At 51.0% G+C, this 11563-nt stretch overlaps 1 protein-coding gene across 1 annotated transcript in view; it reads left to right on the forward strand.

Annotated features, from left to right (window-relative positions):
- The window catches only part of LOC135183816 (rho GTPase-activating protein 20-like), a 38293-nt gene extending 29172 nt beyond the window's left edge, over window positions 1–9121 (forward strand). Inside the window, exons 12-15 of the mRNA XM_064159043.1 lie at window positions 713–822; window positions 2894–3083; window positions 3736–3853; window positions 5112–9121. Coding sequence (XP_064015113.1) covers window positions 713–822; window positions 2894–3083; window positions 3736–3853; window positions 5112–6832 — 2139 coding nt within the window. The 3' untranslated portion in view covers window positions 6833–9121. The remainder of the gene's footprint in view (window positions 1–712; window positions 823–2893; window positions 3084–3735; window positions 3854–5111) is intronic.
- The last annotated feature ends 2442 nt before the right edge of the window (window positions 9122–11563 follow it).

The following is an 11563-nucleotide window of genomic DNA, read 5'->3' on the forward strand; positions in this document are numbered from 1 at the left end:
TGATTCTGCACTGGCAGTTGAATCTGATCAGAATAACTAAGTCACCTGAAGTACCAAAACCATCCCTGGCTCATGCTCTTGTTGGCCTAGGGGACACAGTCTCAAGCTGTGCCAGGGGAGGTCTAGGCTGGATGTTAGGAGGAAGTTCTTCACAGAGAGAGTGATTGGCATTGGAATGGGCTGCCCAGGGAGGTGGTGGAGGCACTGTCCCCTGGAGGTGTTCAAGAAAAGACTGGATGAGGCACTTGCTGCCATGGTCTAGTTGACTGGCTAGGGCTGGGTGCTAGGTTGGTCTGGATGATCCTGGAGGTCTCTTCCAACCTGGTTGATTCTATGATTCTAATACAAAAGGTGATGACTGGGGAGATATTCAGGCACTCTCCAAGCAAGGATGTTAAGTAGTCCACTGAAAAAACGATCAGCAATCCTCACAGCTGAGAAATGTTTCAAACAGAACTATCCACAGCCTTAGGGACCACAGTAATGATGAGTCCTGTTCAGAGAAGGGGCAGGGATGAAAGCTGGCTGCTCACCCTCCACCAGTGGAAGTGCCCTGAGGAGACCAGCTTGGTGCAACCGGGGAGGGGAGGAGAAATGCGTTTGTGTCATGTCTTGCTGTTAATGTGAATAACCAATGACTGTATGCATGGTGGAAGCAAACCAAGGAACTCCAAACTGACCAGACTGCTCTGCATGTATATATTTAATTCAGGATTTTCTCCGAAATATACCTGACAGTGTTCTATCCTCAGACATGCACGGACTGTGGATGGAAGCTGTGGACACGGAGAATCGGGCACATAAGATTGAAGCTATCAAAAGGTTTGTGGAAAGCCTCTGTAAAAAGCTTCTTTGGGTGGGAGAAAGGGAAGCACACAGCCCCAAACGTTGTCTTCTTGGACCTGATGGGAGTGGGTTCAGGGGAAGGCCACGAGGATGGTCAGAGGGGCTGGAGCAGCTCTGCTGTGAGGACAGGCTGGAAGAGTTTGGGGCTGTGCGGGCTAGAGAAGAGGAGGCTCCCAGGGGACCTTCTTGTGGCCTTCCAGGATCTGAAGGGAGGTATAAAAAAGCTGGGGAGGGACTTTTTAGGCTCTCGGGTAGTGGCAGGACTGGGGGGAATGGAGCAAAGCTGGAGGTGGGGAGAGTCAGCCTGGATGTGAGGAGGAAGTCGTTGAGCAGGAGAGTGGTGAGAGGCTGGAATGGGTTGCCCAGGGAGGTGGTTGAGGTCCCACTCCTGGGGGTGTCTAAGGCCAGGCTGGATGAGGCTCTGGTCAGGCTGATCTAGGGTAGGGTGTCCCTGCCCATGAACTAGATGATCCTTGTGGTCCCTTCCAACCCTGACTGATTCTGTGATTCTGTGAAAGTGATCATGGGGCTGGAGCAGCTCTGCTATGAGGACAGGCTGAGGGAGCTGGGGTTGTTCAGCCTGAAGAAGAGAAGGCTCCAAGGAGGCCTAACAGCAGCCTGCCAGTACCTGAAGGGGGCTACAAGCAGGCTGCAGAGGGACTGTTTGCAGAGGGACTGTTTGCAAAGGCCTGCAGGGATAGGAGGAGAGGCAGTGGTTTGAAATAAGAGGAGATTTAGATTGGATGTTAGGAACAATTTCTGCACCATGAGGGTGGAGGAACACTGCAACAGGTTGCCCAGGGAGGTAGCTGAGGACCTATCCCTGGAGCTATTCAAAGCCAGGTTCAACAATGCTCTGAGCAACCTGCTCTATGTCCCTGCTGACTGCAGGGGTTTTGGACTAGATGACCTTTGGAGGTCCCTTTCAACCCAACCCAGTCTATGATTGATTCTGAGTCTCCTGGTGATGCTCCAGGGCACAATAGAGCTATTGCTGACTACCAGTGTTGCCAGTCAGAACATTTTTCTCTTAATGGTCTTTTATGATCATTGTTAATGTTTCTGACCCCCAAAAAATGTCATCAGAAAATGATTTTCTGATAGCTGCTTCAAATTACCAGAACTGGCAAACTCAAGGCACACAATAGTTCAGCTACCAGGAGCAGCTCAGATGTTAGTGGAATTAGATCCTTGACAGTGGCATCTTCTCTCTTATGTGCATGAAATGAAGCTGATCATCATATTGGCAGTTAGAAGAAATAGCCCTGCCAGGGTGGTGACCAGGACCTTAAAAACAACTTTACTGCCTTGAAACTGCTGCCCTGAGCAGAAAGAGTCAGTTGGCATCCTGTAGGAGATCAACCTCAAACCTTGGCCTCTTCTGCCAGGCAACCAGCAATAGAACAAGGGGACAGAGTCTCAAGCTGTGCCAGGGCAGGTCTAGGCTGGATGTTGGGAGGAAGTTGTTGTCAGAGAGAGTGATTGGCATTGGAATGGGCTGCCCAGGGAGGTGGTGGAGTCACCGTCCCTGGAGGTGTTGAAGCAAAGCCTGGATGAGGCACTTAGTGCCATGATCTGGTTGATTGGATAGGGCTGGATGCTAGGTTGGACTGGATAAGCTTGGAGGTCTCTTCCAACCTGGCTGATTCTATGATTCATCTGGCCTGAGCCTCCTTCCTCCATTGTCTCTATAGCATGAGACACAGAGCACTGGCACTGTCTTGTGTGCTGCTGGCCTGGTGCTGTACCTGTCTCCTTTGGGCAACCGTTCTTTTGTTAAGGCATTATGGACTCTGCCCACCTTCTGGACATTAGGTCCCTTGGTCATTCAGCTCTGAGAGCAGAGTGGGTGGGCTGGATGGCTGTAAAGTTGTGGCTCTCACAGCAGTCAGTAAGGGAAGTGACACAGTCTTAGTGTATCGAATGTAAATGTCTCAAACTGGTTGCAAAAGGGCAGAAGGGACCAAAAGCTTTGGGAAGCAGGTTCTGATATCTGAAGAGCAGATGCAAACAGCTCTCTTTTCCTCTGTTCCCATTGCCTGAACAGCCTAGTCAACCAGCTTCCAGAGGCCAACCTCATCTTACTGAGACACCTCTTTGGAGTCCTGCATCATATTGAGCAGAATTCTGGCGTCAATCAGATGAATGCCTTTAACCTGGCTCTTTGCATAGCACCCAATATGCTGTGGCTACCAAGTCCCACAGGTCCTGAGGAGGAGAGCAGGTCTACAAAGAAGGTAATCTTTCATGGGTTCAGCCTCATGCTTGACTTCCCCTTTTACTGCTTTTTCTGGGCACCATATTTCGTAGACTAAAGGAAGGCACAGGATCAGTGATAGTGCTGTCTGAGTGGCATGCAGGCTTTGTCCTTTCCCCTGTGCTCCTGGCCCATGCTGGTTGAGGAATGTAGCCACTCACTTTATCCAGGGTGGAAAAAGAAGCTGTGGGTGCTTTGCCAGCTGAACTTCCTATATGGTCAAGCAAGCACAAGAAAGATGGAGCAGCTGCAGTTAGGTACTTCCACTTCAGCTGGCTCTAAAGCCACCTGGCAGAGAAAGGAAGAGGTGAACACACCAGTGCATCAGAGGTGGGGGGAGGAATGCTTGATTTTAGCTTATCAACAGTGAGGAAACTTGTAGACCATGCTGTACCCAGCTCACTGTTCCCATTCATGTGGCTCATATTCTTGCCTCAGGTGTGGTTCATCCAGGTACACTGCCACATCTTTACAGCATGCCATGTTCTTAACAGCTTCTTGAGCAAAAGGTTCTGCAGGAAATGACCTCTTCATGGAAGGGAAAGGAGTATTGTGGGGCTGATTTGGCTTGCTCTGTCTGTATGGGTGGCTGGACAGCCATGAAACTGAATGTAAATCCGTGCCTTTGCCAGGTGGCCCTGCTGGTGCAGTTCCTGATTGAAAACTCAGGAGAGATTTTTGGAGGTGACATTGCCTCCTTGTTTCAGAGACCAGACAAAAAGACATCCAAGAACTCAGAGGACTCCCTGGGTAAGTTTTGTGGCGCTGCATCTTCCAAAAGTGTTTAAAACCTTTTTGAGAGGTAAACTCCTCATGCAAAAGAGTTTGCTTTTCCCTTCATGTGTCTTCCAAGGAAAAGTGTGGCCAGTAGAACAAGGGAGGTTATTATGCCCCTGTGCTCAGCACTGGTCAGGCCACACCTTGAGTACCGTGTCCAATTCTGGGCTACTCAATTCAAGAGAGATGTTGAGACACTGGAAGGTGTCCAGAGAAGGGTGACAAAGCTGCTGAGGGGCCTGGAACACAAACCCTATGAGGAGAGGCTGAGGGAGCTGGGGGTGTGCAGCCTGAAGAAGAGGAGGCTCAGGGCAGACCTCGTTGCTGTCTACAACTCCCTGAAGGGAGGCTGTAGCCAGGTGGGGTTGGTCTCTTCTGCCAGGCAAGCAGCAACAGAACAAGGGGACACAGTCTCAAGTTTTGCCAGGGGAGGTCTAGGCTGGATGTTGTTAGGAAGTTGTTGTCAGAGAGAGTGATTGGCATTGGAATGGGCTGCCCAGGGAGGTGGTGGAGTCACCGTCCCTGGAGGTGTTGAAGCCAAGCCTGAATGGGGCACTTAGTGCCATGGTCTGATTGATTGTCTAGGGCTGGGTGCTAGGTTGGACTGGCTGAGCTTGGAGGTCTCTTCCAACCTGCTTGATTCTATGATTCTAAGCACTGAAAAACAGTTGGCTTTGGTTATCCCTCTGCCTGTCAGGCATAGGCAGGAATTGAGGGCTGAGGTGCAGCACTCCAAATGTGTCACTGAGGACAGCTGTCTTCTCTGTGGCTGCTGTCCAACCTATTCCAGCCATCACAAAAATGTAGTGTAGGCTTAGCAATGCCATGTCTCAGCAGCTTTTCTTCCAGATCAGTGCTGTAAAGCTACACCAAGTGGTTGAATGGAAAGAGTTGGAAAGAGATCAAGTTGTCTCTGTTAGCTGTCCTGTGAGGACAGGCCAGTGGTGGAAGTTCAGGCCACAGAGCCAGGATATTTTATCATAGAATCATAGAATCAGTCAGGGTTGGAAGGGACCACAAGGATCATCTAGTTCCAACCCCCCTGCCATGGGCAGGGACACCCTACCCTGGATCAGGCCAGTCCTGTTCTCAGTCCTGCTCGGGTCCCTGTGAAAAGAATGGATCATCTTTGCTTTGCCATGGGCTTGATTAGTATTTCTCTGCCTTGGTTGCAAGGTAACATACAGGGTTAGAAGACAGGCAACAAACTGATTTGTGTTCTCTGCCCCAGGCATAGGCTTGGCTCAGCATGATGATTCCTCTGACGAGCTGGAATTTTCTGCTTGTGACCCAGAAGGACCCAAGCACCCCCTGGTACCTGAAACAGATGCCCTGTTTGAACCCTCTGGCAGCTTGCTACTTGACGAGGATCAGGAAGACTGGGACTTGTTCAGTGAGATCACAGCCTGCTACCAAAGCAAAGCCCAGAAGAACGCCAGTGCTGACAGCTATGACCTCCTGGAGGAGGAGGGCTCCTTCTGCTCCATCGGCTCCATCCGCTCGCTCAGCCCGGCCAGGGACCGGTGCTCCTCCGAGCCCAGCGTCTGCCTCAGCTCCCAGCTTCCCGCTCAGAGCCACGAGCCCGTGGCCAGGCAGTCCAGCTGCGACGCCACCATCATGCACAGCCACACAGACTACATCCACAGGCTCAAGCAGCTGCAGGTGGAGAGTCAGAAGCTGATTGATGAAGGCCTCAGCCCTGGGGTCAGCAAGGCCAGGCAGAGTTTGTGGCAGTCACCTCAGACAGGCTCTCGGGTGATGAAACTCAGCCCTCAGAAATCCAGCCTGTCCAACAGGTCCAGCTTTTCTAGCCTGTCCTCTACTACCACCTCCCCGTCTGCCTCCTCACTCAGCTCCTTAGACAGTGCTTTCTCCTACTGCTCAGAGTCGTCAGCCATTAGTCCAACAGACGTCTCATCCCTGCCCTTCATGTTCGGCACATCTGCCAGGCTTCATGCTGTGTCCCCCAGGATTGCCAAGAGGTCCCCAAAGGAGTGGCACAAGTCCTTCACATCCCCTGGGCCTTTGCACCCGTGTGACCTGGACAGTTTCCTTGAGCGTGAACCCAAGGCTGCAGAGAGCAACCATTGCTTTGGAGAAAGAAAAGGTTTGCCACCTGTCAGCAGAGCTGCTGCGAGGAACCCAGAAACTGACATTGACTGGGAAGAAGAAGAGAGACAGCTGAGTGCTGTAGGGACCCCTAGCCCGGGGCTTAAGAGCCAGGATTGTACCAAAGAGTTTGAACCACCCCTAGTCAACGAGAAACCCCCACAGATCAGCCACCAGCAGCACAGAGAGAAAGTAGTGAAGAGCATAGAAATCAAAAGTGTTGATGCCTGCCCTCCAAGCCAGGACAGCCTGAAGCGCACCAAGATCACATTTTATGTGGCCCCAGAGAAGGAAAGCTCCTGGGGGTCGCCAGTAGAAGAGGAAGAGGAGAGCTCCACAGCAAACCCCAGCAGCAGTGCCTTGCCCAGCAGCAGCAGTGAGCAAAGTCTCTCCAAGAGCTTGCAGACTGTGAGAGTCCATATCCCCCAGACAGTTTTCTATGGGCAGAACACTCCCCTTGTCCTGCAGTCCATCTCCAGGCGCTGCCACAACAGACCAAGGCTCCCATTCCTGCAGGCAGAGCACAAAGAGAGCCCCCAAAGTGCCTCCACCCCCGCGGGGCCGGAGAGCAAGCCGGTGGAAACGGCGCAGGCGCCAGCCCACAGCAAGGACTTCAACACCTTCAGCCACACCATCCGCATCATCCTCCCCACCTCCATCCGAAACACTGTCAGGGAGTATTTCCAGCACGACGAAACCAAGAGCTGTCCCACAGCGGAGGCAGAAGCAGTGGAGAACGAACTCCTTCGGAGCAGGGTGGAGTGGCACAGGAGCCAGCCGCTGGCAGAGGTGGCCCCAGAGGAGCATGAGACAGTGGCGTTTGCAGAAGAGACATTTGTCTAGGGGAGCAGGGGGGGGTGGCTGTGGAAGAACTGAGTATGGTTTCTGTAAGATACGATTGAGGTGTGAAGAATCTAGCAGGCTGCATGGGGCAATCAGTGTAAAGTGACACTAATGTGTATGTAATGTTGAGGTGTAAGATTCGTTTTGCCTGGGGCAGGAGGGAGGTTTGTTCTTGTTGGGATTTTTCTGGGTTTTCCCCCCTTTTTTTTTTGTTTCTTTTTTTTCTTTTCCTATGGAAGACCTTTCTAGTGGACTGGGTGCCACCAGGCCCTCTCTGTCCAGGGAATACTGACCTGTATAAGTTCTGATTCCATTTCTTTTTAAAGCAGGAAAGGAGAAATCCTGCTTCATTTTCTCCAGTCAGCTGCTGCTGTGTGGGGGTGGCTGGAGAGCTGGGACAGACAGTGCTTCATCAGGATTAGTTACAAACCTTTTATGCTTGCACAAAATCCTCCACTGTTCACCCTTCAGCCAAAGGAAGACTCCTCCACCTCCATCCCAGGAATCACTGCTGCTTCCTCTGCTCACCTTTTGTCCCCCAGTGGTCTAGCTCACAGTCTGTACTCCTTACTGGTTGAGGCTGGGTTCCAGAAACACCAAATGGTGCCCAAAGCTCAACATATTTAACATCTTAACTCCAAGATTGCCTTTTTTTCCCCACCCCAATTAATTGTGCATTGATTTCTCTCTTCTCCTCCAAGCTAGCATTTGACAGAGCCACAGGGATTTTAGCACTGTCACTTTGGCAGGGCTACAACCATCTGTCCTCTTTGGTGTCCTCTGGGGGTAGCTGTTCCTTTTAGTTCAAGCACAAGGTGACATTGTACATCTGTAAATGGTGGTGACATTTCAGAAGGCCCTTTCCAGAGGCAGTGTGACTGAAGCAACAAATCAAAGTCCTAGTCACGCTAAGAGGAACTTAAGCAGGATTTGGCTTTAGCATGAGGTCAAGGAGTTGTGGAAGTTGTCAAGAGTGTTGTTGAGTGGATGCTGAAGCAAAGCCCCATCTGGCCAGAAAGTTGTCAGACAGTCCTAGGCTAAGACTGTCCAGGCTTCAACAGCACTGATGCTGTCTCAGAGAAGCACTGAGTTCCCACTCAGCAAAGTGCATGGCTCAGTGTGCTCCAGCAGAATTAAGTCTGGAGAAGTGCCAGGCAGGGATGCTCTAAGCAGGCTACTGGTGTTGCACCACTCGGAAGGAGCAGCTAATGGCCTCTTGGGCCATCCCTGTGATTCCACCCAAAGTAGTGCTTTGAAGCACCGTAGCCATAATGGGACTTGCTAAGAGGGTCGTGATGCTGCCAGCTGCCCTCTAAAACAATCTGAGAGCATCACATTAGTTTGAGAGGCATTAAGAAAGTGATGGGGAAAGGCTCACAGGTTAACAAGGTTCAGGATGTTTCATTTGAAAGTGAGGTGAGAGTTTTCTAAGGTGGTTTCTCTGAGGGAGACACTCCCTTTACTCCATTAACAGTGAATGGGTGAAGGGCAAGAGAAGACACAAACCCTACTGGTTGGAAAGTGGCCCTTGTGGAGTACTTGCCCCTGGGAGCTGCTGAGTGTCTGCAGATAGCCATACCTGGAGCTGCTTGACATGTGCCATGGCTCAGTCCGTGCAGAGAGAGGGAAGCCACCTTTGCACAATGACAACAAGGGGACACAGGCTGAAGTTATGCTGGGGGAAGTATAGGCTGGATGTTAGGAGAAGTTCTTCACAGAGAGAGTGATTGGCATTGGAATAGGCTGCCCAGGGAGGTGGTGGAGGCACCATCCCTGGAGGTGTTCAAGAAAAGACTGGATGGGGCACTTAGTGCCATGGTCTGGTTGACTGGCTAGGGCTGGGTGCTAGGTTGGAGCAGATGATCTTGGAGGTCTCTTCCAGCCTGGTTGATTCTATGATTCTATCACCTAGTAGGTGTTTCCACTCACCTGTCATGCCTGTGACAGTTGGTGCCAGGAGGCTGGCCCAGCACTCCAAATTCACACCACTGAATACCAGGGCAAGGGAAGGGCTCAGGGCAGGGTGGGGGGGGAGGCCAGAACCCACTTTCTAACGTGTACAGAGCTTGATCTGTTGATATGCAGGGTCTTTAACGCTTAGCTGTGGCACTCTCTGTCCCAGATCACCTTGGTGGCCCTTGTATGACAAAAGGTGTATATAATGGTAGCACAACCTCCCCCTGCCCCCATTATTTCCCTCACATGAACACTGACCAGGCATTCACAGTCCTTTTTTCCAGAGCTACAGTTGTAACTATTTCAATAAAAGACACACAAGTTTGTTCATCACTGTGGTGTGGTGATCACCTTTTCTTCCCTTGCTTGCTCTTCCCTCCCTTCTGGTGTTTGCAGAACACCAAAGTGTGCTGTGAAACTCACCTGCTTCCCACCCTGGATCTGTGAGAGTGACCGTGCTGATAAGGAGCCCTCTTCCAGCAAGTCAGCTCAAGCATTACTCTTCCCTCTGTATTTTCAGGATGGTGAAACAGCACTGACAAGACAAATCCATGTGTACTTGGAAGAGAGATGATTCTGTATTCTAAACATGCTGATGGATTGTAAACTGGCTCAGTGGCTGGGCCAGGCTCAGTTCAAACAAGGGAGATCTGGACCAAATGCAGAGGGCAAGCTCATCATCTGCGTCACCTAAAAGACTGATGAGCAAGTTAGAGATTAGTTTCTAGAATCCCTGGGAGAGGCAGGGCAAAGCACACATTTTCCTCTTCTCAGCTCAGGCTGCCTAATATGGGCACATTTCCCTCATAGCTGCTCTCACCCAGCTCTCTCTCAGTAATTTCTTTCTTCACTGAAAACAAAACAAAATCCCCCACCAAAAGTATCAGAGAAAGAAAAAGCACAAATCACTTGTCCCTCTGGGAGCCTGTGGCAAGGTGCTATGCAAGAGAGCAGGAGAGTTGGCCTCTGCAAGAGCACAGAGACCTTCCTTACCTGCTGCCTCCAGGCTTGGGTGGAAGGTTGTAGCACTCCTTTCCCCATGAGCCCAGGCAGTAATGCTCTTCTGAGAGCGTAGCTTGCTGGAGGCTGAAATGCTGCCCACATTTTGGAGCTGGGTTAGCAGAAGTGTTCCATTTTCTTCCAGCCCATCAAAATCCAGGTGGCAAATTAGTCTCAGATTTCCTAGGTGACCTGTCAGCTGTGCCACTAGCCATCACACTCCAAATACAGTTATGGAACAAGTGTGTGCCTTAATGTAATGCACCACCTCTACACCCCACCCCACCCCCAAATCCTGGCCATGTTCCCCATGAAGCTGCTCCACAAAGACAAAAAGATCCCAGAGCACCTGACTTCTGCTAAAGAATTCCAAACTCCTGCTTCTGAGCTCAGGAAACTCAAGGCCACCAGTATAAACTGCCAAAGATAGTAATGCTGACAGTTCTGGTGACAGCACCCTGGCAGGAGACACCCAGCAGTGGGTCACCATGGCACCTGCGGCTGTGCTTCACCCCACACACACAAACAGCCACTTGTGGGTGGGCTGTGCGTGCTCCCTCTGGCGTGGGTGTCGCAGAGAGGAAAGCTGCATGACAGCAAGATGAAGAGGAATGCTCAGTGGCTTTGTTTTAGCTTTGTCTTCCTTGTTTCATTCATCTTTTGTCATGTGGAGTCGCTGGACCAGCACTCCTATGAAGTCCAAGGAAGACAATTAGAAGCCCTTCAACTAAAGGCCCCTTTCCTCTCAGTCACTGCTCCTGACACTGATTTGCACCTGCTGAGAAAGTGATTGGTGCTGCTTGGTATTGTCTCCCTGTCACATATTGTATCCAGCTGCTACCTAAATTACACTCTCAAATCTCACAAGTAGGATGTGCCCTTCCCTGAGCTGCAGACCTATGAGGAAGTCACCCAGCAGCCTTGGAAATGTCCCACAGCACCCAGCTAGTGCATGAGAAATATCAACCACAGAGGCAGCTGGCTTTCTGCCCCAGAAAGGTCCACTTTTCCCCTACTGCACACTCTTCAGACACAAACAGATTCCCCCTTACTATTTTTCTTCCAGATCAAAAGGAGACATTTAGTCCAAGCTGGCCTGACACATACTGAAAGCTCTAACCCATGTTCCACTAGACACAATCACTCACAGAATTCACAGATCATAGAATCAAGCAGGTTGGAAGAGACCTCCAAGCTCATCCAGTCCAACCTAGCACCCAGCCCTGTCCAGTCAACTAAGCCATGGCACTAAGTGCCTCATCCAGGCTTTTTTGGAACACATCCAGGGACTCGGTAGGACATGTCATGTGGTTGCTGTTCTGGAAGCAAGGAGCCTTCAGGACCTGCTCTCAGTATAGATCATGGCCAGGCAAGTCCAGCTCATTTGCCTTGAGGAGACAATGACTCACCCAGTTCAGCCTCTTCTCATTTCTGCTTGGCATGTATGATTTGCTCCCTTATCCTGCAGCTGACACACTGTGATGGCAGTGCCTGGAGCAGCTATCGTTTATTTCAGCCATCTCAGTCCCAGTTCTGACATCCCAACAGTGTCAGGAAAGCCAGACCCTGAAGACACAGCCTCCCCTCTGCTCCTCCGTGCAGAGTCCCCGCTGCTGTCCTGCGGCACCTGTCGAGGGGCAGCTAGCCTTGCCAAGGAGCACTGCAGGCTATTTCAGCTATCCTAGCAGATCAAAGCAAACAAACAAACACAGTCTTTATCTTCAGAAGTCCCCCACACTCTGAAGAGAAACATGACCCTCAACCTTTTCAACCCAG

The sequence above is a fragment of the Pogoniulus pusillus genome, chromosome 19 (genome assembly GCF_015220805.1).
Source record: "Pogoniulus pusillus isolate bPogPus1 chromosome 19, bPogPus1.pri, whole genome shotgun sequence".
Lineage (NCBI taxonomy): Eukaryota > Metazoa > Chordata > Aves > Piciformes > Lybiidae > Pogoniulus > Pogoniulus pusillus.